The sequence below is a fragment of the Vigna angularis genome, chromosome 7 (assembly GCF_016808095.1).
Source record: "Vigna angularis cultivar LongXiaoDou No.4 chromosome 7, ASM1680809v1, whole genome shotgun sequence".
NCBI classification, from domain to species: Eukaryota; Viridiplantae; Streptophyta; class Magnoliopsida; order Fabales; family Fabaceae; genus Vigna; species Vigna angularis.
Genome location: NC_068976.1, coordinates 25026781 through 25054566, shown reverse-complemented (window position 1 = coordinate 25054566; position 27786 = coordinate 25026781). Strand labels below are relative to the sequence as shown.

The 27786-nt window shown below is 34.7% G+C and overlaps 4 protein-coding genes across 7 annotated transcripts; 2 read left to right on the top strand and 2 right to left on the bottom strand.

Moving 5' to 3' along the window:
• Window positions 1-113: 113 nt before the first annotated feature.
• LOC108338135 (probable sugar phosphate/phosphate translocator At3g11320) lies at window positions 114-3819 on the top strand. The gene is made up of 4 exons (XM_017574861.2): window positions 114-849; window positions 1994-2097; window positions 2202-2430; window positions 3117-3819. The coding sequence occupies exons 1-4, from the start codon at window positions 409-411 to the stop codon at window positions 3261-3263; spliced, it is 921 nt and encodes a 306-aa protein (XP_017430350.1). The 5' UTR covers window positions 114-408; the 3' UTR covers window positions 3264-3819.
• A 1557-nt stretch (window positions 3820-5376) lies between these two features.
• Window positions 5377-7162, top strand: LOC108336578 (probable glucan endo-1,3-beta-glucosidase A6). Its single transcript, XM_017573053.2, has one exon. It carries the CDS (start codon window positions 5890-5892, stop codon window positions 6997-6999), a length of 1110 nt encoding a protein of 369 aa, XP_017428542.2. The 5' UTR covers window positions 5377-5889; the 3' UTR covers window positions 7000-7162.
• A 7794-nt stretch (window positions 7163-14956) lies between these two features.
• Window positions 14957-17822, bottom strand: LOC108337083 (uncharacterized protein At2g39920). 4 transcript variants are annotated; one of them, XM_052879841.1, is made up of 6 exons: window positions 17495-17822; window positions 17107-17296; window positions 16844-16996; window positions 16315-16759; window positions 15686-15871; window positions 14957-15306 (listed from the first exon to the last, which is right to left on the bottom strand). In XM_052879841.1, exons 3-6 carry the CDS (start codon window positions 16905-16907, stop codon window positions 15114-15116), a joined length of 888 nt encoding a protein of 295 aa, XP_052735801.1. In that variant the 5' UTR covers window positions 16908-16996; window positions 17107-17296; window positions 17495-17822; the 3' UTR covers window positions 14957-15113. The 4 variants fall into 4 exon arrangements, with proteins under 4 accessions (XP_052735801.1, XP_017429017.1, XP_017429018.1 ...); XM_017573528.2 differs by having other exon boundaries at window positions 15686-15874; window positions 17495-17817; XM_017573529.2 differs by having other exon boundaries at window positions 15686-15874; window positions 17107-17290; window positions 17495-17817.
• An 860-nt stretch (window positions 17823-18682) lies between these two features.
• Window positions 18683-24037, bottom strand: LOC108338588 (uncharacterized). Its single transcript, XM_017575552.2, has 9 exons — window positions 23592-24037; window positions 23220-23435; window positions 22951-23133; window positions 22394-22615; window positions 21944-22060; window positions 21709-21852; window positions 20994-21095; window positions 20632-20700; window positions 18683-19312 (listed from the first exon to the last, which is right to left on the bottom strand). The coding sequence occupies exons 1-9, from the start codon at window positions 23919-23921 to the stop codon at window positions 19082-19084; spliced, it is 1614 nt and encodes a 537-aa protein (XP_017431041.1). The 5' UTR covers window positions 23922-24037; the 3' UTR covers window positions 18683-19081.
• Window positions 24038-27786: the final 3749 nt, after the last annotated feature.

The following is a 27786-nucleotide window of genomic DNA, read 5'->3' as shown; positions in this document are numbered from 1 at the left end:
AGAATAATACACAGAAAAGTAACTAAAAAGAGAAATAATTGTTGTAAAAATTTAATTACATTAATTCTATTTTTTCTTTTTAAAACAAAATTACCAACCCATTACATTTGATGACAGGGAAAATAAAAATAATAAAATAAAAAGGAAGAAAGGGAATAAAAGAAAGCAGAGGGAAGCGAAGGACCTGTTTGTTTACGCGCTTTGCCTTTGGCATCCATTGATAAAATCAGTTGCTGGGTTTTGAGCCGAAACAAACAGTCCCTCGCCCTCGATTGGAACATTGGAATCAATCAATCAAATCAAATCAAATCAGTGAGCGGTGGCGATGGAGGAAGGAGCGGGTTGTGAGATTGATGGAAGGGAATTTTAGACGGAAGGTTCTCAGATCCACGCTCTCTCCATCACAGAATGAAGGGTGGGAGCCGTTTCTTCACCATAGCTCTGGTCTCCGCCTGGTACGCCACCAACATTGGGGTTTTGCTCCTTAACAAGTACCTTCTCAGTAACTATGGCTTCAAGTACCCTATATTCCTCACCATGTGCCACATGACCGCTTGTTCCCTCTTCAGCTACGTCGCCATCGCCTGGCTCAGGCTCGTTCCCATGCAGACCATACGCTCCCGCCTCCAGTTCCTCAAGATCGCCGCTCTCAGCCTCGTCTTCTGCGTCTCCGTCGTCTTCGGCAACGTCTCCCTCCGCTACCTCCCCGTCTCCTTCAACCAGGCCATCGGCGCCACCACTCCCTTCTTCACCGCCGTTTTCGCCTATCTCATCACCTTCAAGAGAGAGGCCTGGCTCACCTACCTCACCCTCGTCCCCGTCGTCGCCGGCGTCGTCATTGCCAGCGGGGTAATGCGTCGCGATTCCCAATCTAACTTATTTCGTATTTTATTTTATTTTTCTTCCTACTCCTCGCGCTTTTTTTTAATTTTATAGAAAAATTATTTAAATTATCGCTTTGCTTTTAGTCTGTCAGAAATTAACAAAAATTATTATTTCTTTTTAAACGCGGTTTTACGAATACCTATTTATAAATGCTAGGCAATTATAGCACCGACACTTGCAGACAAGCCCTCCACGACTTTAACGTAGGAGTGTACTATTATTGGAATCATTATTAAAATAAAGAAAACAATCTTGTTTAGTCATGCCATTCATCCAATTACAGAACTTACCGTATGTGAAGTTTTTAAAATTTTATATTAATTACTTTAGAAGTCTTATACAAGATGGTTTTTGAGTGGGTGATATTATAAAGTCTTATCGAGCATGATTCTTTTTTTGGTTTATGGTGTGTAATCTTCAATTCTCGCAATCAATTAGAAATTATAGTTAGTTGTTATGGTTTTTAATATAGTTTTTCCAAAAGTCAATACACCTATCATGTATCGCAGTTTGTTACTAGATGACTGTTAAAGCTCTTTGATTCATGCTAGTTACTCTATTATGTTAAGTTAGAGTTTTTGATTGGTTGCACTTGTCGGTACTATCGCAAAATATTATGACTTTTAGAAATGTTTTATTTTCAATTCGCTAGGATGTAGGGTTATGCAGCTCCATTGGGGAATTTTTACTTTTCATGAAACTGTTATATTGTTTGGATTGTACATCGGAATCTCTTCTGTAGTTACTTAATTTAAGAAAATGTTTGGTTATGTTTGTTTGAGAAGCAGAGGTATCTTTGCTTTATGTGTGATATTTCCGGTTAGAAATAAAAACTTGTTTCGTTCATGTTGTGTAGCATTCTTGGTTTTCATTATACTCACTTTCTGTCCCCAGCTTGCTGATTTTTTTTAGAAACTGGGAATTTTTTTTCATGAATTTAGAAGTTTTAAATGCTGTTGAATCAAATTCAACTGTCGGCGAGGGACAAATTAAGCATTGGCAGATCTTTTTTCTCCCTTTTATGTATTACTCAAGTATTGATGAGTATAAAACAAAAATAATCTATAGCTTCTGATGTACTTGTTCTTTGTTTTTTCTTCGTTTATAGAGTGAACCGAGCTTCCATTTATTTGGATTCATAGTATGTGTTGCAGCTACAGCTGCCCGAGCCTTAAAATCAGTGTTGCAAGGAATTTTACTTTCTTCTGAAGGGTATGTATAAGGAACATGCTGTTTAGTTCATTACTATGTTTTCTTCTGTGATCAGATTATATATTGTATTAAATATCTACTGATTCCTTTCTTTCGTGTTCCAGAGAGAAGCTGAATTCTATGAACCTTCTTCTTTATATGGCTCCAATTGCTGTTGTTTTCCTTCTCCCTGCCACACTACTGATGGAAGAAAATGTGATTGGCATTACATTGGCTCTTGCCAGAGATGATGTGAAGATCATTTGGTATCTGCTATTTAATTCAGCACTTGCTTATCTTGTCAACCTGACCAATTTCTTGGTCACCAAACATACCAGTGCTCTTACCCTGCAGGTATGCCTCACTTATTTATACAGGCGTACGTCCTTGCTTTTGCAAATTTTAATACTTTACTCAATGAACGCATGTGCTTAACACACAAGTTTATCGTCACAATGCTATTTTTTTTTTAATTTATTCGTTTCCATATGTTCTTTAGTGCCTTCATTTTCTAGATTGTTTAGTAACTAGTGGATTTCCTCAAAATTTTCAAGCACTTAGTTTTCCAGTTTCCGTTTCATAAGGATTAATGAGGAATATTTTCTATTGCATCTCTAAAACTAGTGCCGGGGCACTATTTTCAAATACTGCTATCTGGCTGGTCATGGGGTTCTAGTTGTAATGGTGCCAAATTATTGACTGAAAGTCTCCGTAAAATGAGTGGCTATCTGTTAACTGTTCAGTGACATTTCAGATGTTATTGATTCAGTTCATTAGAGATACCTTGGCTAAGTTGATTATAGATATTATAGGAGTTGTTGTTTAGGGGTGTTTGCCGTGGAAATGCAGATTTAAAAATTTGTTTCTAGACGTTTTCTTTGTAAACGGGTCTGTAACACCATATTCTTTTGGATTCGTGAAAGGTCAAAGGAGTCTGATTCAAGTGAGAATAACTGGATAAACAGTCCAGGACTTGATACTTGCACAAACTTATGTTAAGTTCATGCTCTAACAACTAATCCGAGAGTCGGCTCTTGCAGGTACTTGGGAATGCTAAAGGGGCTGTAGCAGTAGTAGTTTCAATTCTGATATTTAGAAACCCAGTGTCAGTCACTGGAATGATGGGTTATTCATTCACAGTCCTTGGAGTAGTACTCTATAGTGAAGCCAAAAAGCGAAGCAAGTGATACAGATGCTGTCATTCATGAGATTTGGGAAGTCAGCAATGGATTCCCTATATTTGTTTTCATCCCTGTGCGGACAACCTCGAGATTCCGTGAGGCAAATTTGTTAGCATGATTGTGATCAGAATCCGGATGTTTCAGACTATATATACAATTTTTTTACCCCACATGGAAAGCCTCATTAAACGGGTTCCCCACCGTTTTAGCACCTGTGCAGAAATAGCCCACAGTACAAAGTTTCAATAAGTGACTGATCTCTTTGAAGAAAGAGTTGTAGAATTGGATCCTCTGCTCATTTGTTGTTTACATTTGTTTATTGATGATAAAGTTCGTGGTTATTTTCATAGCAAAAGTTCTGTATTGCCTATCCCAAAACAATGTCTAGCGTGTAATATCTTCTTCTTAATGGGGGTTGAGGAGATTCTTTAGTCTTTCAAACTAGGAAATTATACAACTATTTGTTCATTATGTGTTAGAATGTAGTCAGATACCCTTTTTTATTTTACAAATATATTTAGAATCTGCATTGACTTATTTTATAAAAATAATTTGAAGGAAACTCGTTTAATTTTTTTTGTTTGTATAATTTTTAAGTAATTCAAAATGCGATACCATTGTTTTTAGTTTTGGGCAAAGTTAGGAAGATAAGTTGGGATGACCCAACTGCATCATACACATGAATAGACGGTCATCACTTTACTTTTCTTCCTCCTTAGTAGCCCTGATCTTGCAAGTGTAGCTTTCTTCATTTTGAATTTTCTGCTTTTCAAGTTCATTTTTGTTCTTGTTATCTCCATAGGAGGCAGCTTTTTACTAAACCCCTCATTTTTTAAAAACATACGCGAATGCTATATTTTGGTCACTTACAAAGCAAGCGACATCACAACTAGTGAACAAGAGATTAAATATTGAAACAGATCCATTTCCTTAGGGCCTCAACAATGAACACTTGTCACTAACCAATATGCAACTAAGGGTTAATGAGCTTTCTGAATCCTATCTTCTCGAACACTGTTCTTGGGTCCCAGAAAACATGCTAGCAACTTTACTAGGGGACCTTTGTCTAGAATAAACAAAAGGTATCATCAACAGTAAACAGAAACACCCAATTCCGTAAACCCATATTATAAATTGCTCATTCCAAAACGAAGTTTTAAAAAGGCAAATTGAAGATTGTTACCAGTTTAGCAGTTGTTTTGTCAGCTTGCTTGATAGCTATTCAAATTGAAATTATCACCAATTATTGAGGCACCAATTCAAAAAAGAGGTTAAGAAAGAGTATATATGGGAGTGGAAGTTCTTCTTGAAAGAGTCTGCCTCCTTGAAGAGTTGCTCATTCTGAGGCTTACAGTAAAGAACATCTTCCACGGAGGAATAGTTGTTGAACTGAAACATGAAGATCATCATCAACAATGGGAGCCAAAAGTAAGAACTTAGAAGTTAAAATTGAAAAAAAAAATCCAACATATATTCAATATAATCGTTGCAATTGTAATGTCAACAATGCAACTGAAAGGGAAAAAACAATGAAATGAAAGAAACAAAATCTACGTTTGAGGTTCCTTTGCAATGAGAGCACTTGATGCAATCGGGTAGATAGCTTATCAACCGAATAGACCGTTTTTGTCACAAGTCTTGGTCTTTTGTTAAGTGCTAATAAAAGATATCTTTTCCGTTGCTTAGATCTAAGCTCACCAAACATGCCACCAACACTTTCAAATCTAATGTAGATTTTTGGCCTTTAATTTATAACAACTTCAGCTTCTACATAATTGAAATAACCCACTTGACAAACTGAAAGATAAATATCTTTTTCGACAGTTTAGTTGAAGAGAAACTTCGACATGCGCTCAGATTGTACAAAGTTGTTTGTTATATCTTATGCAACAATTGATTTGTAATATATAGTATTTCCATACCGTGTAATCATTTTCTAGATTCATGCAATTTTTTAGAGATTGGACATGTTATTAAGTTATTAGTTAACGAATACAAAAGAAAAAGTGAAATAAATAAATAATCCTATATTTGTATATGATTAATGTGTTTTTAATATAAGTTTTTAACCAATTTAAACACGAGTCTTTTTACTACTAAAAAAAAAGAATAAACTATTTGCTAAATTAAATATCAATAGAAAAATTCTTTATTTCTATAAATTTTAAATACGTTGAAAAACTTGACAAAAAGACAGAAAATACAAGTCTCACTGAACCAGTGTGCAAAGACTTGCTCTGGTCACATTTAGTCATTTAGAGGGCTTACAAAAATAGAACATACCAAAACATCTGGAAGCTTCTATGATTATATATGGTGTTATATTATTTGAGACCAGTGTACCAGAAGAAGCAAGGAAAAATCTGAAAAAAACGATTCAGATACTAAAATAAATTTCAATGAATTGTGTGTATATATTCTTTTGTAAAGAACTTGTTGATTTAATCTTTGATGTAATGAAATTCAGAAAAAGCAAATTAAAATATAGTGAGTGTAAATGCATGCAGGTAGCAAGAGAAGAAGAAAGAAAGAGGAAAAAGTATAGATCCCGCCACATTTTAAAACTTGAAAGCCTCTCTAACTAATTTTCTGTTCCATTGTTTCTCTCTCCTCTTGCAGAGCCACAACAACCATGTTGCGCTTCTTCTTCGTGGCTCTCTGGTTTCTCTGCCTCCTCCCTCACGCTCTCCCCCACCCCTGCATAGGCGTCACCTACTCCGCCCCCAGCGGCTCCTCCAGCCACCACTCCCAGGAGGTGGAGCGCATCTCCGGTGGCCTCCGGCAGCTGAAGGCGAGATCCCTCCGGTTGGAAAACGCGGACCCCTCTATCACCCGGAGCCTCCTCTACACTAACACGACGCTCTTCCTCACCATCCCCAATTACATGGTCTCTCAAATCGCCCAAAACCGCTCCGTAGCAGAGTCCTGGCTCTACACCCACGTAGTACCATTCTATCCACGTGTCAAAATCACCACCATCTCAGTAGGCAACGCCTTCCCCGACGTGCACCCGGAATCCCTCAACGACCTCCTCCCGGCAATCTCCAACGTCCATGTGTCCCTCCGCGTCCTCGGCATCCGCAAGATCAAAGTGTCCACGTCGTTCTCCTTCGTCACCGCCCTGTCATCCCCGTTCCCGCCCTCAAACGCACAGTTTCAAGAACCCCCGGGGATCACACTCTTCGGTCCGCTCCTCCAATTCTTGCAGGATACAGATTCCTGCTTCTTGATCAACCTCTACCCTTACAACCTCTACCGTTTGAACCCCGAGATCCCCCTCGGCATCGCGCTCTTCCAAGAATATCCTTTCAACTTCCGGGACGACTTCACCACCGGCGTCCGCTACCGCAACCTCTTCGACGTCATGGTCGACGCCGTTGTCACCGCCCTCGCTGTCGCCGGCTACGAGACAATCCCCCTCGTCGTGACCGAAACCGGCTGGCCAAGCTTTAGCGCCGTCGGGAACGAGTTCGATGCCAACCTCGGCTACGCCGGGATTTACCTGAAGGGCCTGGTGAAACACCTGAAGTCCGGGATGGGAACGCCGTTGCTGAAGGACGGTGTGCGCGAGGTTTTCGTGTATGAGATGTTCGATAAGGACGAAGGAACAGGAAGGAGTTGGGGGGTTCTCTACGCAAACGGAACTGTCAAGTATCGCGTGGATTTCTCCTCTTCCTCTCTTGCTTCTTCTCCTGTTGGCGTGACGGTGATCATCGTTTTCTTGATTTTCGTCATTGCGTGACTTTGTTATCGGTTGAGTTGTGCTGTTTTTGTTGTGGAATTTCTTCATGCAGAGACTGACGTGGCCATAATTACATTGGTTCTTCTCTTTTGTATTTCTTGATTGATTAGGTTTTTTTGTATGTCATGATAGATAACAACAATACATCTGGTTCTTGTATGAACGCCGATTCTCTTTGATCTTGGGATAGAAAAATAATACTTTTTACACCCTCTTTAAAAATAAATATCTCAAAAAATTCCTTTAACATAAGAATGTATAAATAAAATAACTATAATTAAAATATTAATATTTTAACTTAAATTATTCATATATATTATATATTTATTTATTTATCTTCAGTACTGTCAATCACTTTCTATGATATAATTTTTTGTGCAAACTTTTTATTATAAAAAATATTAATTTTATGTTTAAAATATTTATATATTTAAAGAAAATAAAAGTGAAGAGTTTACGAAATATATGATATGAGAAAAAAAAGTTAAATGTTTAATAAGTATGTATAAGATGATCGTGTACCTTTATCATTTATTATTTATTTTTATTGAGTTTTCACACTTTAATTGATTTTTAAAGTAATTAAAAATACGTACCAATTTTATTTAGAATTTATCTCCCAAAATTTCCCTCTAGCTACACTCCAATATTTGGGCCATATATGGGTGATTACAAATAATGGATCACTCTATTCATTGTGGGATGAACTGTGGCATAAAATAAAATTGATTTACAACTTCTTTAACTGGGTTTAAATTGAAATCATTATTACAAGATAGGTAAACGTACTTCTTTGTTCTTTGAAATGCATTTGTATTTCTTTTATTATATCATATCTCAGTAAAATCTATATGAGCTAATAATACTTGTCAAATTAAGAAAAAACAAGATTACAAAATAATTTTCTCTTAAATACATTTCCTTCTAACTACTCTTTAGGTTAAATTTTATTTAAAATAACAAAATCATAAGTGAGTATTGATGGTTAGTATTAGTTAGAGAAGGTGTGGTGAAAATCGTGATAAAAGAATAGTATGGTGAAAAAAGAACCTTTTCATAACATACAAATAAATATATCCTGTTTTTTTTTTGTTTTTTTTTATTTTAAATTCCTTTGAGTTTATTTTTATGTTTTAGTTTAAGGATTTAGGATCCGTCTTCCTTGTTCCGCTATGATGTCCAAAGTCTTGATCATCTAACTTATCTGTTACTCAGAACTATCGATCTATTTGAGGTTGATCTACAGAAAAAGTTCTTGACACTCAAATTACATATATTTCTTTAAAAATTTAGTAAAATTAAGTCATGAAAAAAAATGTTTTTACATTGATAGCAAACCATTTATAAACTTGGCAACAGTTAAATCATATCAATTAATTATCTATTAATAACTGTTATAATTTTTATTAACTACTTATCGATGGTTGTTATCGTTATTAATTATCTTTTAATTATTTCAACGAGTGTCTTCACCTATTAATTACTAAGTTGTTAGTCGCTCGACCTATGGTCCATTCACTGGACGGATGATTGCCATACAGTACATTTTATTTACTAAATTTTGTGTGATTGTGATGTTTTAAAATTGGACTATGGTGAAAATGGTGGGTATTAATAAAATTACTATAATAACTAAATAATACACAAAACAATATTAAAAATAGCAATATGATTATTTCACTATAACAGAAAATAAAATAGAGCATAAATTTATATATTTTAACATTTAAAGTACATGCAATACGTTAGAATGTTTAAATTCAGATTTTAATGATATTTATCAATATTTATTTATTAATAATAACAAATTTATATGTAAATTAAACAGAAAATGAAAAATATGTTATGTTGACTTCTAACTTTTTAAGAATAAAAATTAAATAATTCATTTTCATGTTTTCCAGTAGTTTCTTTTTTGTCTAACCCATTATGGTTTAAACTAATTTTATGTTTTATTTAAATGGATTACCAACCATTTAGTTTTCTAAATCAGATATTAGACATGAAAACCAATGAAGAGTTAACTGATTAAGAATCAAGAAACACTTACAAGTGAAATTATACTAACGGTATAGCATGATATCTAGGCCGAAGGGTTAGCATCCAAGACCGGTCTGTCTTGATACTGTAGCAGCGGTCGTCAACAACCGCGCTCGCCAACAAGGTCAAACTGCGGCAGATCCAAGACCGATCAGTCTTGATACTGTAGCAGCACTCGTCAACAAGATCAAACTGGGGCAACGCTCGTTCAAACCATGTTAAAAGATGTTGGGCCACAATTGGACCAACATTTAAGTTATTGGGTTAATAATCCAGTAGAGGATAAAATAATCAAAGATATATGATTAAAAGATATTCATAAAGTTGTTTATGAGTAATCGCCTAAATTTTAAGGTAAGTCTGTTTATATTTTATTGGGCATGTGTCAGTTTAGGGTCCATGAGACAACTTATAAATACAAAGTCAGGGCCAAAAGCCAAGTACGTTCCATTCATATTCTACTCACGCTCTACTGAGTTTATAATACTAAATTACCATAATATTCTTTTGTGAGCAACAACTCCTTCAATTGACGCCTAACTTGAGCGTTGGAGTGCCTTTGTAGGTACCTCCCCATCTGTCCAGAAAACTCACCATGCGGTCCCCACTAAAGGCCGATCAGTCTTAGAGGAGCGATCAGCTCGGATTGAAGGAAAGCGAGAGACTTCGACAATTCAGGCGTTCGGAGGCAAGGAGAATACGTTAGAAAGGTTAGTGTCTCGGCCCCACAAAATATTTACCGAAATATTTTGGCGCCCACCGTGGGGCTGAGAGCAAGTAGAAGAAGCCCGCATGGTGACAACAAGGAGCATGGACGAACAACATAATACCAAAGATTTGATAGCACAAATGCAAGCATAGATACAAGCCCAGGCAAGAACCATACAAGCACAGGCGCAAGCACAACAGGAGTTGCAGCGAAAGCACGCAGAGGAGATTGCGGCGCTTAGGACGAAACGAGTCCATACCGAGCGGTCCGCCTCAAACCAAGAGAAAGAAAATGAGAGAAGTCATAATCAGCAGCCATCCCAGCACACCAACCCGAACGGTCGAGGAAGGAGAGGACCATCGCCCCTCCAAACCGTTCGGCCTACCAGTTTACTCCCTTTTACGATGACCATCATACAAACTCCAATGCCGAAAAAGAATCCTCCTACATTAGAGAAGTATGATGGCTCGACAAATCCCGACAATTATCTTAGGATCTTCACCAATGCAATGACGTTCTACACGAACAATGATCCGGTCATATGCATAGCCTTCTCCTTATCACTAAAGGACGAGGCATTGAAGTGGTATAATACTCTTCCACAAACACATTGGATTGCTTCGCCATCGTAGAAACCCTCTTTAGAAGGCAATACGCCTCCAATAAAAAACAAGAGATAACCCCAACGAAATTGGTAAATACCAAACAGGAGAAAGGGGAAACTTTAAAGGCCTTCATGAAAAGGTACAACGAAACCGCACGGCGAGTTAAAGAGGTTAGTCACTCTTTTATTATCAACAATTTCCCTTCATGCCTGAGACCATGATATTTTGCTGAAAATTATATGCCCGACCACCAAAAACTATGGAAGAACTCCAAGAAAGAGTAGCTGAGTTCATCCGTATGGAGGATATGCGAATCTCACAAAGAAAGAAACAATAAGAAGTCTCTACAGGCGGAAGCAAGAAAGAAGGCAGACAATCATTCAACAATAGTGAGAGGAATGGAGGTACGTTTCATAAAGATTTCGTTCGAACACCCAGGTATAATCATTACACTCCCCTTAACGCACCTAGGGTAAAAGTTCTTGAGGAAGCTCTAAATACTGAACTTCTTACAATTCAGAAAAAGTCTTCTCCAAAAGACGTTGACGAAAAGAAAAGCTGCCGGTTTCATCTAAACCGAGGACATAATACAGAGGAATGTGATGCATTAAAAGATGAGATAGAAAGGTTCATCCGAGGAGGCCATCTGCAAAATTTTGTAGATGAAAGAACACGAACAAAAAGTCCTACCAGAGAAAAGTCTCAGCATAGAGAAACCGAACGGTCATATCAAAGGGCCGAACGAAGACACAGGCAAAGTCGTAGCCGCAGTCATAGCCCTTACCGCTCAGTTCGGGGCCGTATCGACTAGAAGATATGATAAAAATTCCTTCCTAACATGTGGAATGCGACAAATCTCAAAATTTACTTAAACATTACTATCATGCTTATTTCAATTTCTTAAGGCATAGACTTTTGTTGTTTAAATTCTTTTGTTGGAATAAACACTTATGACATCACTATCACGTTTTTTCTCATGCCATCGGCCATTCAGCCTCGCATGTATTCAACCATTTTGCTTCCCACGCATTTGACCGTTCGGTCTCACATGCATTCGGCCATTCGGCCTCACATGCATTCGTCCATTCGGCATCCCATGCATTCGATTCTGTCGTTCGACCTCACAGATATTTGGTCATTCGGCCTACCAAGTGTTCAGTCATTCGGCCTCCCAAGTGTTAAGCCATTCGGCCTTACAAGGCATAAGACAAGATCAGGCACACACCTCCTTTGGTCAATCTGGAGTTAACCGTTCGTACCATTCATAAAACCCAGGGAACGTTCCAAACCGAACTCCTTCGTTCAAAACCGAACGAAAAAGACAATCCCCCATGGACTATAAATCAAAGACAGTCCCTCATGGACTATAAACCGAGCGGTAGAGACAGTCCCCCATGGACTATAAACCGAGCGGTAGAGACAGTCCCTCATGGACTATAAACCAAGCGGTAAAGACAGTCCCCCATGGACTATAAACCGAGCAGTAAAGACAGTCCCCCATGGACTATAAACCGAGCGGTGGTGACAGTCTCTCATGGACTATCATCTGAACAATAAAGACAGTCTCCCATGGATTATAAATCAAAGACAGTCGCCCATGGACTATAAATCAAAGACAATACCCCATGGACTATAAATCAAAGACAGTCACATATGGACTATAAATTAAAGACAGTCCCTCATGGACTATAAATCGAGCGGTAGAGACAGTCCCCCATGGACTATAAACCAAGCGGTGGAGACAGTCCCTCATGGACTATCATACGAACGGTAAAGGCATTCTCCCGATGAACGCTCACTCACACACATTCACAAGTACATGGTCATTCGACCTCACAGGTATTCGGCCATTCGGCCTCACAAGTACTATGTTGTTCGACTTCACAGATATTCGACCATTTAGCCCAAAAAGTATTCAGTCAGTCGGCTTCATAGTGCAGATAAACAAAATGTTATCAAAGTCGCTAGTCAACGTGGAAAAAGTTCTATAAAGAACTCTCATCATAAGCCGATTGACCTAGTAAAAAGTTCAAAAGGTAACTCCTGAAGTCCACCATTCGGTCAGAGACGAGAAAACGACTCAAATTACAATCAAAACAACCTCCCAATAGAACAAGGATGACCTTTCCCAAGCTTATATAAGTCCTACACTTAACCCTGACTAAAGTCAAACGGTTAACTTGGACTTGGGGGCATTATGTATAATATGATATCTAGGCCGAACGGTTAGCATCCAAGACCGGTCGATCTTGATACTGTAGCAGCGATCGTCAACAACAACGCTCGCCAACAAGGTCAAACTGGGGTAGATCCAAGACCGATGTAGCAGTGTTCGTCAACAACATCGCTCGTCAACAATAGCGCTCATCAACAAGGTCAAACCGGGGCAACGCTCGTTCAAACCAAGTTAAAAGATGTTGAGCCACAATTGGGCCAGCATTTAAGTTATTGGGTTAATAATCCAGCAGAGGATAAAATAATCAAAGATATATGATTAAAAGATATTCATAAAGCTGTTTATGAGTAACCGCCTGGATTTTAAGGTAACTCTGTTTATATTTTACTGGGTCTGTGTCAGTTTAGGGTCCATGAGACAACTTATAAATACAAAGTCAGGCCCAAAAGTCAAGTACGTTCCATTCACATTCTACTCATGCTCTACTGAGTTCATAATACTCAATTACCATAATATTCTTTTGTGAGCAACAACTCCTTCAACAAACGCCTAACTCTAGCGTCGGAGTGTCTTTGCAGGTACCTCCCCCCTCTGTCCAGAAAAATCACCGTGCGGTCCCCACTAAAAGTCGAGCGGTCGTAGAGGAGCGAGCGGCTTGAATTGAAAGAAAACGAACGACTTCGATAATTCAGACGTTCGAAGGCAAGAAGAATACGTCATAAATGTTAGTGTCTCGGTTTCACAAAATATTTACTGAAACATTTTGTGACCGAGACATTAACCAAATTATTTATAAAAAAATGAGAGATTGATGCATGATGAGAATGCATACCTAATTAACATTAAAGTGTGCATGATGTTTGTAGAAATATTTAATGAAAGGATAAGGATTGAGATGTGAATATCAAGAAGAGAACATAGGACAAATCCAATGCATTGATTTTAGGGTTTAAGGCATAAAACTCTTTCTTCCTTTCCCTTTCCCTTCCCCAATCATTCCAAAGTTAATGCCAATTCAGTCGCTTTATGGTATATTGACGCTCAAAATCCAACTGAATAAAAAATATATTATTGAAATTAATCAATACAAATATCCATGATGGGTTAAAACTGTTTATTTTGTTTAATTTATTTTTTCTCTCTCAAAAGTTTGGTTCGAAAATTAAGAACAGAACTAACTTAAGATAGTGTTTTATATTTTTAATTAACTAGCATGAATACATGATTCTTGACCAGTAGATGTTTTAGTTTTTACTTTCCTCTTTTTCCAATATGTTTAATTTAATATACCATTTATTCTTTAAAATTTATGGTATTTTTTTTTATCTTGGTGACTAAATTTAAAATAGATTGTTTCTCAAAATTAAAAAAAAAATGGTCTCTAAAACTTAAACTTAAGGACTAAAAATGAGTTTTTTTAAGTGAAACTAAAATGAATTTTTTGAATTTGAAAAAGAAAATAGGAATTTGTTCAAAAATTTAGACACTAAAATATAATTAAGTATAGTCAATATTTATATTTAGTTAGAAATTTCTTTTATATATTTTGGCATCTGATCTTTATATTTTTTTACTTAAATTTACTTTTTTTTAAATCGATGTGGTTATTTTCGATAATTTGACGATGAAGTTGTTTGTAAATATCATGTTTCAAATTACGAATTTGTTACCAAACAAAATAAATCATTTTCTATTTGGTGTGGCATGTCAATAAGAAAAGTTCTAAAATAAAAAATGCCTCATATTTTGAAAAGTTCTAAAATAAAAGATGACTCATATTTTAATATTTGTCAAATTTATATTTTGTCACATGATATCTCAAAATCGTGCTAACATCAATTAAACAAAAGAAATTGGGTGAATCATTTTGCAAAAGTAAAAAATTAATTAAAACAAAAAAAAATATAAGAAAAAAATTCAAAAGTTTAAATATAGAGATTAAATTAATAATTAAAACTAATATTTATATCACGTATTTTAAGTTTTAAATGAGATTATAAACATGATAGAACGAATTTATCCTATCTAGAAATACTTGAACTTTATTTAAGAAATTCATTGTTAAATATCATTTTTCATTTAAGAATCACCAATAACTCCCTCGTCACTCTTTATTCCGAAAAAGATTAAGATGTTCATTTGTAAAATTATAACTATCTTCAGAAATACGGAGGTATCGAACAAAAGAAAAAGGAGACCCACTTTCCTTCTTATCTTTTTTTTTAAGAAAAAGAAAGAAAAAAGAACTTCAAAAAATTAAAGAATTATTTCGTAATTCTTTAACCCAAGGAAAAGAAAGAAAACAGGAACTTCAAAAATGAAATAATTATTTCTTTTTTGATAGTTTCCATATGAAAATATACGTAGTTCTTTAAAAAAGTATAATAATAACAGTAATAATATAATACAAGAAATTGACAGCATATATCTTGATAAAAAAATATAATTTTACGCTCTATCATCCTTTGGCAGAAAATGAGATGTGATTACAACACCCTTTAATATGAACAAATGGGAGATGCAGAGAATCAAAAAAAGAAATCAATAATGGTATAGTGTAGGATATGAAACTAATATCCAGCTTCTATGTTCTTGTTTGCTGTTCAAACTTGTCAAATATAGGGTCTGGTAGCAAAAAAACTCTGATTCCTCTATCATCAACAGTCAAAGCATCCATTTCACTGCTGATGACACTTTTTATGCGGAATCCCTTCGTTTGTATCACATTCCTTTGTCTAGAAAAAAACTCATTCCCTTTGGAAGAATCTGCATCATCTCTGCAAAAACATAGATCATACATTGGTTGCATAAGATGGAAGTTCTTTAGTATGCTATAGCTAAAGAGGAATTAGCTATTGTTTTGTAGGGAAAGAGATTGTTTATAAGACCAAATATTTTAAACATGGTTATAGAATTAATCAAGGAGATTTGGAAGAGAAATTAGAAACTGGAACATCCACATATTGTTGATAAGAGTGGTAAGATGCCTGTGCTAACTAAGCACTGAAATAATCTGGGAATTCACAAGAGATTAAAGTAAGAGAAGGGTAGATTTTTTCAAAGTGAGCTTTTTATAAGGTCCAAAAGAGACAGAATTTGAGATCCTCCTTTAATCATTATCCATGATAACTCAAAGGAAAATAATAATCAGAATACCTCATCATCAAAGAAGACCAGCCTCTAAATCCAGCAGAGAGAAGATGATTGATGGTGACATTTTGGTGTTTTACATGCTCTCTTGATAACAAAATTATGGACCATCCACCAGCTTGAAGCTTCGTGTATAATCTTAAAACAAACATGTACTTTAAATTCTTTGCCTCTACGATACAATTGTCAATGCTGCTGTTATCATGAAAACCACATCAAAAGAAAAAACCATGTCAGGTTACTGCTAAAAACATGTGCAGAGCTGCATCAAGTTAGATGGACAACTTAAAAATACATAAAAAACAACAACTGGGGGTTGAATAACAGATGTAAGTTGGAGTGAAAAAAAAAATTGCATAAAAATTTTGAACACCATGATTCCAGCTGGCCATGATTCAATTTCTATACCATCAACAATTGAGGAACATAAAGGTGGGTTAAGTAACACAATAAAAGACAAAGTTCATCAAGATTGAGATTATGTCACTTCAAGAATTTCCCTGCAAAAGTATTTCTTCAAAGAAAGAAGAATCTCTTTTACAAATACCCAAAAACTGAACCATAGATGTAAGATTCCTCTTTCAATGAAATTATGGCCTCATACACAGGGGGGATAAGGTGGATGATAAGATTACCTCTGCAACAAAGTAGAATGAAGATTTGGGGAAACGATTCCATCTATGTCTATCAATACCACATCAAGATCATCATCTGATGGTCTAACAGAGTTGAAATAATCATCCATTAGAGATTTGGTTGAATCCAAGTCTCTAGCATATTGACCTCCCTTGATATACCCTATGGCAAGGTCCTTGCAAAGGTTAGGAAAATGGTGTCCTTCCAAGTTATTGAGCTTGGCATGCAGAGAATAGACCTTGCAATAGTTGTACTCGTCATTTATATTCCGAAGCTCAATAATTCCAGCATGGCTACTTTGACAAGATTGCAGCATCATTGCCAGTGAAACCAATAAAGTAATCAATAAAAGCCCGGCAGCGGCTAATGCAGCAACAAGAATGGTTGCAACAAAGGATGTGATGTAGAATCCTGATTCCAGCACAAAACTGCTCCTCCTCAACTCTGTAACCACGAAAGAAACAGGACCAATAATAATCAAAATTATGCTATAATAATAAGTTGAAATGACAAGGTTCCATTACATACCAGAACCACCAGAGAGACTGTGAGCAGAATACATCTGCTCCATTTGATGGCCATAAGCAGACATAACTTCAAGCTGCTGCTAATTTCTATTCTAAAATCCAGTTAAAGCAGCACCAATTGCTTGCTTCCAGAACTAGAAATCAAAGGGGCATCCTGAAATTTTGGAGAGATTTTATTATCGTTCATGGTATCGGATCCAACAACAGTGACAAAGATGCAACTTAATGAGATTGGATTCCACTTTTGATATAACCAAAACTTACAAGCAAATGCATTGAACATCTTTTCTTTTTGCTTTGTTTCTAGACCTTCCCAAGTTTTTTGACAAGGAAACATTTCAACAGAAAGGGATGAGGAAATGGGGAATAAGCTATAACTCATGACCCCAAATAACTGTTCAACAATTCCCTTTTCTTTTTCCATGAGAATTTCCCACCACCGAATCACCTGATCCTATATCAGAATATAAACAACCCTTCAAATTAAAGAATATAAAATATGCAAGCGATGTTAGATAATTTAAACATTCAGGGGGCACACGATCTGTGGTGTCCACAAGTTCCTAACCAACCTTGCTTCCGATCACACAGAACACAACAAATAACACTATTTGGCTCAAAAACAAATATGAAAGAGAGAGTAGAAACTGACCCAAAGAACGGTGTTTCAGTTCGTTGCATCCCAGTTAACTTCAAAAATCAAATCTTTTCAGATTTCGTCATCTGAATGTGTATTGTTAAATTGGTGATTGGGGAAGACAGTGAGAGAAAACAGCATCCAAGAAAGACATTATTATAAACAAAGTGAATCATGGAAGGAAACAATTGACTGAAACGATAGATATAGATCAATGATTCTACAGGATAGTTATGTGGCCACACTGTTTGGTTTATTCATTTTTTAAACATGTTTGAGAAACGAGATAGCTTGGACTTAAGAAAATAGTGATTTCAGCGTAATCCTATCAGTCTTCTTTTCTTTATCCTTTGTTTTTGGTGGTATTAACAATCAAGGTGTATAACCAACCAAACACAGTCAATTACCAATCAAATTGTAACACTACTTCAAATTGTTTTCATACTCTGTCATTTTCCAGAACGTGGGTATACCCTACTGAAATCATTATCCTGGAATAGCGTGACGAAAACGTATTCACCAATTTAAGCACAACTAAAGTAAAAGAAAGTGTGAGGAGAATATTGGGATATTTAACATTACGAGAAATGAATTAAAACGCTAACCAAATTTTAGGCAAAAAACAAAGTATTCAGAGGATTAATTTACTATACGAGGTTGTGAGAACGTGTGATATACTGTTGAATGCGTGTCCTTGCGTACATTCACCTCTTAAAAATGGCGAAACACATAGCCCCACTTGGCACATGAGTCAGAATGGTGTGAGGTTAAAATTGGTAGTGGCTAGCAAGATTCTAGATTCCCAAGGCCCCACTTAATAATTAAACATAACAAGAGTAATAGTAAAATTAATAATAAATAGATAAACGAATATAATGTATAATAGCTTGGGGCAATCAAATCAGATTGAAATCTAGAAGACAGATAGACAATGCTTACCTTTCTCAGTTAAAATTATCAACTACTATTCTCTTTTATCTCTAAAATAACATGCTTTTAAGAATAGGAATTAAGCACAACGAATCTGTATTAATGAGTTATAATAATGTTAAATATTTAAATTTTACAAAACTGCATAACCTAAACGTATAAAACATTGCAGGATTAAATTCCTTTGCACTGACAAAAATTCCGATTAAATTCTTTGAAACTACCTAGGCTGTATTTAGTTCCTGAGAAAATGCAAGTAAAATACTTTAGATATTTACACACGAGATTTCAAAAATTGCCATTATGGACTCCATACACAGCAGGAAATGGTGCAAGGAGCTGAATAAGTATGGTTCAAATTTGGCGCATCCTTTATGCTTTTCACCAGACCTATGTTATTATTATTATTCAGGTCTGGCACTTCAAACTCCTACAGTACAAGTTCCAAATGTTACAAAATCCTTGATATCATTGTATATCAGAATGTTTTTGTAATCAAGGAGGTTCATGTCCTTTCTCTCATTTTTTCAAATGGAACATCTTATTTTAGAGTGTTCATATATCACTAATAATAACCACATGGTGAATGGATGGCGAGGATGCAAAATTGTCTTCCCAAGAGTCTCATTAACTAATTGACATATCGAGAAAACTGCTTCGATCACTTGTTTACTAAATATTCGATCCATTCACAATGTTCACCACACTTTCTACTGTTCTGGCCAATTCAACTGCTGCTCCAACATAAGTATCCGGTGTTAACTTCAACAGATTCGTCTTTGCTTCTTCTGGAATATCTAAGCCTTCAATGAAGACTCTTATGCTCTCTTTGTTAACGGCTTTTCCTCTGGTTAGCTCTTTTAGCTTCTCATAAGGCTCAGGAACACCATATCTTCGCATGACCTGAATAAAATTTGCAAAATGATTATAGTAGTAAATTTTTTTAAGGGAATGATAACAAGCAAAATCAAGAGGATTGAGCACACAATTGTGGACAATTCATTTAAAACCAATGTTGCAGCGGCTGGAGATGAAATAAACACGAAACCATATCTCGTGGATTGCAGCATCATTCCTACTAGTCAGTATTTCAAAGTTGAAGCGCGGACTGCACAAACTCAACAAATTTTTCTACAGTAGAATAGGGTGAAAAATAAAGAAAGGGTCGAGTGGAGGGTCGACCTCTAAAATGAGGGAAGGCCGAAGGAATAGAAGAGATCAAACAACAGCTAGAAAGGTGGATGTAGAATCAAAGTATCAAGTCAGAGGATATGGAAAGAATTGCTTGTAATTGTGTCTTGTACTTTTATTTATTTATATTCAATAATAAAAAAAATCAATAATTGATAGTGATAATTTGTTAAGATATTTTCTTATTTGATGTAATCAAATCATATCTTTAACACTCTCCTCTTCAAGTTGGAAGATATGTATCATGAGTCAAATTTGTTATCAATGTCATCAACATGAAACTCCTTGAGAGACTCAGTGAACATGTTAGTCACTTGATTGGTGAAGCTGGAAAAGTCAATAATGACAGTTTCACGCATTAATTTAATGCAGGTGTGTGCAGGTGAATGTTGAGGAGCTAATAGCAGATGGTGGCAGTTAGCCATGAGTCAGAAAGCATGGAGATTGCAAGAGAAGGGCAGCTTTGATAGAATGGTTGCGATAGAGCTCAGGATGCAACAGCTCTTGGAGAACAAATCATATTTGAAGGGTGCAGAAGCTGTTGTAGAGCAAACAATACTCCAAAGACAGGGGCTGCTGCAGAGCAAAACATGCTTGAAGAATGTAGTGGCTACGGGGAAGAAAAAGTGCTCACAGGAAATACATTCTCTCTTTCCTTTTCTCTGTTTTCTGTTCAGAGTTACTGGCAGATAACAGCAAGTCTAAGACAGAGCGAAAACTGGCACATTGATCTTCTACAAGATTTTGTATATCTTTAATTTAATTTTTTTTTTTGCAAAAACATGTGAAGGATTATATTTCTTTGACAGGTTTTGGCAAATTTAATTGTTTTAGATATAGATTGAGCACGCCTTTCTTCTCCCAAAGCACATTAACTAGAAAACTGTATTATCTTCAGAGAATGAAGTTAAAAGAATAACTTACTTCTTTTGTTCTACTTGAACTATATCAAGTAAATAATGAATAGAATTCAATATAAAGTAAAAAAGATTAAACTAAATAGTAATATAAAGCCAGAAGCATATACTTACAGTCTGTATTGGTTCAGCAAGCACCTCCCAGCACTGGTTCAAGTCTTCACTCAAGCGAGCTTCATTAACCTAAATTGTCAATTAAAATGTTACAATAAACCTCAATGAAAATACCAAAACCTGCTATCTTTTCTCTAGATTTAATAGAAAGTCTGAGAAACTTGCTACATAGTTATGAAAATAGTCAGTGACAGGAACTTTACATGTTCATCCTTCTTATAGATGACAACATACTATAGGGTGAAACTAACAGTTGAGATTACTAAAACATATCATCTAATAATGCTGTATTTCCAATAGAAAAATGATAATTATGCAATAGTAGGAGAAAATCAACGTAAATTCTATGTTGTGATAAATACCTGAAGCTTCCCAATTCCTTGAAGTGTGCTTTTGTAGGCAAGAAGAGAATGACCGATACCTACAGGCATGTTCCTTATGACAGTTGAATCAGTCAAGTCCCTCTGCAGAAAAAGGAAAAAAATGACTAAAGCAAAATAAACTATTTCCAAGAGCTATCACAATTAGACTGTAACTGTCACTAAATTATGCTCAAAGATCAACTGATTAAAACAAGGTTATAAAACCTTTAAATTGTGAACTGCCAAGCTAATTTTTAAATTCTGAATAGTAAGATTTTGAGACAATGAAAAGTAACTTCGAAATATACAAAATTGTAATGTTCAATAGATAAAGCAACTTAACAAGTCTCATAAAACAGAATTATGTTATGTCAGTTCCTGAAGCCTCTATTTTGAAATGATGGAAACAGATGAATAGAATTATTGCATTAAATGAGACTGATTAATAACGTAGGGGAAGATAAGTTCAATAGTTCTCCTTCAATTCATTTTCATTTAACAATTAGAGCCTATATGACTTTCGAACATAGCCAAATCGCTCTTACAGTAGATAGCCAAATTGGACTATAAATTACAACATCTCAGCTGTGTTGATAGATACAGAAAATTGTAACAAAACAATTCCAGAAGATATATTAGTAAAACCCTCTTGACATCATAGTTTAGAATAATAACAATTCCAGAAAAAAAAAAAAAAAACTACAGTAGATCTTGCCTGCCAACGTGAAATTGGCAACTTCATGCTTAAATGAGACAGAACTCCATTAGCTACACCTAGATTGCCTTCACTGTTCTCAAAATCAATAGGATTAACTTTGTGAGGCATGGTTGATGACCCAATTTCACCAGCCTTAGTAATCTGTATAAAGAAAAATAAAAATAAAAAAAAATCATTTTTGCTCTGAACTATAACACTACCCTAATTATAGCTAGTACATGAGAAAGCTCACCTGCTTAAAGTAGCTCAAAGATATATAGCCCCAAACATCTCTATCAAAGTCAATTAATATATTATTGAACTGGATGAGCGAATGAAAAAGCTTTGCCATGTAGTCATGGGTTTCAATCTGTTAACAAAGTAGAGTAATATTATCAGCACCGTACATTAAGTTATCATTTCCAGGGATCAGATGATCATTAAATAGTAGTTCAACTCAGCTTTGATTATGAGTACTCACGATATTACTATAACAATAGAGACCAAAACAAAATTGAGCGTCATTAACAATCCACGAAATTTTTCAAAACAATGTATACGGGGACATAACAATAGAGATAGAAGACGTCTAAAAATTTTATATGGCTGCTGACAGCCACAAGATGGAGTTTTTTTTTTTTAAAATTGCATAAATGTGGCAAACTTTAACAGGTAAAAAATTTAAAATAAGTTAAAAACATACCTGAGCAACGTAAGGATTAAAACTTAATCCAAGAGAATGTACAAACTGTTCTGCAACCTGAGGCCAGTTAACATTGGGATATGCAACAACATGTGCGTTGTAATTTCCAACTGCACCAGCAAATTTCCCCAATATCTCAATATGAGACAGATCCTTCCTTTCTCTGCTTAATCTTACAGCAAAGATAGCCAGTTCCTTGCCCAAAGTAGTTGGTGAAGCTGGCTGGTGAGTAGACAGAGAAATTGCAAAGTTCAATCATGACAGCTTAACAATGAAGAACTAACAACTGATAAAGTGAAAGAACTATAAACATTAATGAGTTGCAAATTGTTTAAAAAGGAACAATCCAGTACCCACAACCTTTCATGCAGCAGGAGTTCAAAGCTAAAAAGCAATTGTTTGCCATTTCAAAGTCAAGTATGTGAAATGGATATAAAGATGGTTTGGGGTATAAGTAGAAGGGAGGGTGAGAGGAATAGGTCGTAGGTATGAATTCTTATGCTAACAAAAAACTAACATTATTATTTGAAATAGCCCAAGTGCACAAATGAACATACCTGCCCATGAGTCCTAGAAAGCATTGGAACATGTGCATTATCTTTAGCCATGTCACACAAAGCTTTGATTATTTTATCCATGACAGGAAACATTACAGAATTCATTGTTTCCTTCAGCATCAAGGCATGTGCAAGATTATTTATATCCTCAGATGTACATCCAAAGTGGAAAAACTCAAGCACCTGCAAAAGGGTTTTAGAATTACAATTCATCTTAACTAACGCAGTGCATAGCCTAGCACAAAGAAACACACGAAGTGAACCTCAACCTTAGCCACTTCAGCATTGGATTGACATTTCTGTTTCAAGAAGTACTCCACCGCTTTGACATCATGATTTGTGACCCTCTCAATGTTTTTAACCTCCAAGGCATCGTCAAGACTAAAGTCATCAATCAGACTTTGTAGGAAAGTCTTAGCACTCTCACTGAAACTGGGAACCTCAACAATTTCAGGAATCATAGACAGCTGCAGCAACCATTTTATCTAACAGGAAACAATAAAAATAAAATAAAAAATTGAATCAACACATCCAACATCAGAAAACAATAATACCCTGAATAAAATGTTCAAAACAAAAAACACAAAAGGATTCTTTAATCAAAAGGGTCTCAAGAAAGAGGGGAATCAACAAGAGAGTACCTCAACAAGAACCCGAAAATAGATTAAGGCAGATTCACTCAAATAAGGAGACAATTCTTTGACTTTGCCCCAATAACGACCATCCAATGGGGACAACGCCGTCAAAGCAGAGAGTTCCAAATCATCTGAATGGGGTCCAAACATTTTGTGGGTGGAGGTGGGTTTGTGGGTGCTGAGGATGGCTTTGCAGGAGCAAACTCTGCGAAAGGAAGAAGGGAAAGAAGCATAGGAAAATGGAAGAGGGTTGTGTTGTTTTGGACTTTGAAGGTTAGTTCTAAGAGGGTTGAAGCTCCCAAGCTGGGCAGCGCCAGAGAGTGCTGCGAACTCCATGAAAGGCTTTGGAGGAAGAAAAGCGCAAACCCCTCACGCAGTCACACTCAGGCTCTCTCCTTCGTCTTCTTAGGAAAATACACTCAAACACTACAGCAATTAACAAATCAAATTATTCACTAATGCTGTTAAAATATACTTGGAATATATTTTTCTATCCTTAAGTAAGGTTTTAATCCTTTATACGTATCTCAAATAATAAATAATAGTTTGTTTCTAAGAATTACTTTGGATGAGAATGATTTTAGAAATATTTTCTTTAATCATGTGCAAAAAAGATACTTAACCTTTTATTTTCAACTTATCATTTTTAAATTTAACTTTAATGTTTTTAAAAAATAAATTTAATATGTATTATTTATCACATGTTTTGAAATTGTTGATTTAGTAATATAAATTATATATTTAAAAAGTATACATTTTATAAGTTAAATATTTGCCATGGAAATTGTACAAATTAAAATACTAGCATAGCCTACACAATTAAAAATTATTTTATAAATTTAAGTTATGATATAGTTTATGTTTAAAACTATGACTTTGTTGTAAATTTTAATTATATAAAATAAGTATATACTTGTACAGCTCATATGCAAAGTATTTGCCGCAATTCTTAGTTTTATTATTTTAAACATTTATTCCTAATCAGTCTTAATAAATAAAGAAATATTGGTGAGAGTCCTTTGAAATGTTGAAAGGTTAAAAAAAAAATTAATCTGGAAGGCTAAATTATAGGTCTGAAGTGGACTTACTGGTAAGGCCCAAATTAATTTAGCCTGGCTATTCACTAAAACAAAAGTACGAATAATTATCCCAATATACAACTTTATGTGTTAATCCACTGAGTAGTCATTAATAAAATTAGTAAAATGTATAATGTTCTTACTGGAATTTGTAGAGAATTTTCGAGGTACCAATTGAGGAGATTTTAGAGAGATCAGAGGAGAAATTCACTTGTAAAAACTATAATGCTTAAATCAATAAGAATATATATATATATTATAAATAGTAATATGAAAAGTATTCTTAAGATAATTTATTATAAGAATATAATATAAGAGATAAAAACAAAAGATGATTAAGTTGTTATAAAATATCTGAATTATGTTACAAATATATTAAATATATGATAAAATATTTTAAGTGTAGTCTATATCTATATCTGGATTCTCTTTGTTGAAGTAAATATCAACAATATTGACCTAATAATGTCATTAATTTGGCTACAAAATTATGATAATAGTCTTTAGCTTTTATATTGCACTTGAATTTTCTATGAAGTTTATGATTATTTGTTTAAAAATCAATACATTCACATCTTGAAGAGAATAGATCTGAAAAAATAAAAATCCATCTTATTCGATTATCCAACAACAACAACAATTTTATCTTAGCGTACAAATAACAATAATAATAAAATTTTATCATCATTGTAGTTCTATTATTTGTGTACTTTAATTTAAACTCATTATTAATACAAAACTATTTTATTCTATTCTATTATTTGTGTACTTTAATTTAAACTCATTATTAATAAAAAACTATTTTATTCTATACAATTTGATAGGTCTTTTGAGATTTAATAAAGAGATACCAATATAAAACTTAAGTTAAATCTTCTTTACTGGATGACACCATTTCCTATTCATTTTATTCAATTATTAAGCAATAACAACACTTTCACCTCGTCATAAAAAACTAATAATAAGTTCTATTATTTTTATAATTCTATTATTTATCTAATTCAATTTAACCTCTGTTTCAATAGGGATATGCAGGACGATTAACCTTTCTGACGTGACTTTGTTACTTTTCGACGCTCAAGTTAGGCGTGTGTTTAAAGAGCTTTTGCTCACAATAGAATATTTAATTAATTGTTATCAGTGTTAAGTATTTGGATATAATGAAAAATGAATAGAACGTACCTGACGGCAAGCTCTGATCTTATATTTATAAGTCATCCCATTGGAACCTAAATTGATTTCAAGTCTAATAAAATAAAAATAGACTTACCTTTAGATTCGGTTAGTTGTGAATAAACACCAAATCAATATTTTGTACTCATATTTGATCATTCTGCTATTATTTGCTAGATTACTGGCTCAATTACTTATTGGTCCAGTAATGATTGGTCCTATCATGAGACTTTAATATAAGTCACTCAATTTCTAACCCAATTACAGTCCAATATATGATGTTAACCGATCGGTCAATTCTCTTAACCGCTCGGTTCAAATATCATAATATACAACCTCTATTAATTAAAAGTATTTTATTATATATAATTTGTTGGATTTTTGGGATAGAACACCAATAAAATCTAAGTGAAATTCTCATCAAAGAATAACTCCACTTTTATCTTAAAAGCTTAATAGAATAAATTTATGAAATTTTCTTAATATAAAGTGTTCAACTTTATCAAATTTGGAAGTTAAACCCGCACTTAAACTTTTAATAATCTCCCCAGTACCTTTTCATATTACACTCTTTCTTGAGCAGAAACAATCTTAATCACCAATAACTCAATTGTGTCATTCTTAAATCATATCTAGGATTCTCAACATAATTGATAACAACTCCTTATGACAATTTATAAACACTTATGTCATGATTTTAGAAACTAGAATAGAATATAAAGTACTACAAAGCAAAAACGAAATACACACGATACAGGGAGAGGAATAATATTATGTTACGTAAGGTATGCTTACAATATCAAAAGAGTAATAATGATAATGTTAATAATTTGGGCGGAAACATCTAAGTCTGACCTAGGATTACCAGTTCAAAATGAAATCACCAATACTGTTTTTGTTCTCTTTCTCAAAAGAACACGACAATTTGTCTTGGATATCTCGATTGCTTGGTGAGATAGATGCTGCCTTCATATTTTACAACAATTAGAATTTTTTTTGTACTAGAAAGCTAACTTTCGTGCTGTATGTGTAAGCTACATGCACTTACATTTTAGTGGCTGAGGATTTAATAAGGAGCTCAAGAGTTGTTGGTAGCATGCTATGATGACCCTTCATATAAGTAATGATCTTTCCAATTAATTCAAACCCCAAAGCAGGATAAGACCATATAGATAAACATGGTATGATGTGTATATGTCTTCCCTTTGCAATTTATATACACTTTTGAAATATTATATATTTAATTTCCATCTTTCAAGTTAAGTGCATATTGATTCAGTACAAGGTTGCCACATTCTTTCATTATAGTTAAAGATTATTTTAATGTTCATTCATATCTGCAGGCTATTGAAGTGGGAAGTGGTAAATGGCATGGTTCAGTTGGTGGCATAGTTTGTTCGGCCATTGAGTTTGGAGCTTGGTCTCTCAAACTAAAAAGACTACCTGAATGGATGCCAATGGTGGAAACATGCACTGCTTTGGCTGGAGATGAAGATGAACCCTTTCAGGTTTCATGTTTCTTCAACAAGACAGAGAAAGGTCATGATGGATCAGGAAGAGGTTGATCATCGCTTAGCTATGTTTATGTAATGGAATTAAAGAGTGTCAAATTTAATATTATTAATTCAATTAACTAAACTTTTTAATTCTAACGAAATCATAATCAGGTGTACTGCAAGACTAAGTAATTTCTTATTTACTAAGTTGTCATATTTCATTGAAGTAGAGTCAATTACACACTCCTTCTTGTACTTTCTTCACAAATTAGTTTTTCAAAATATATTACAATCTTGCAGGGGTTCAATTACTTTGTTGTTGGACTGGTTTGGATAATTTTGTTGCTGAAAGTCATATGATACAGTCATTAACATGTTTCTAGTGTGATTGTTTCAACCATTTCTTTATAAGTTATGTGAAAGGGCTTTGTGTCATTTTCTTTGGGTTTCAAC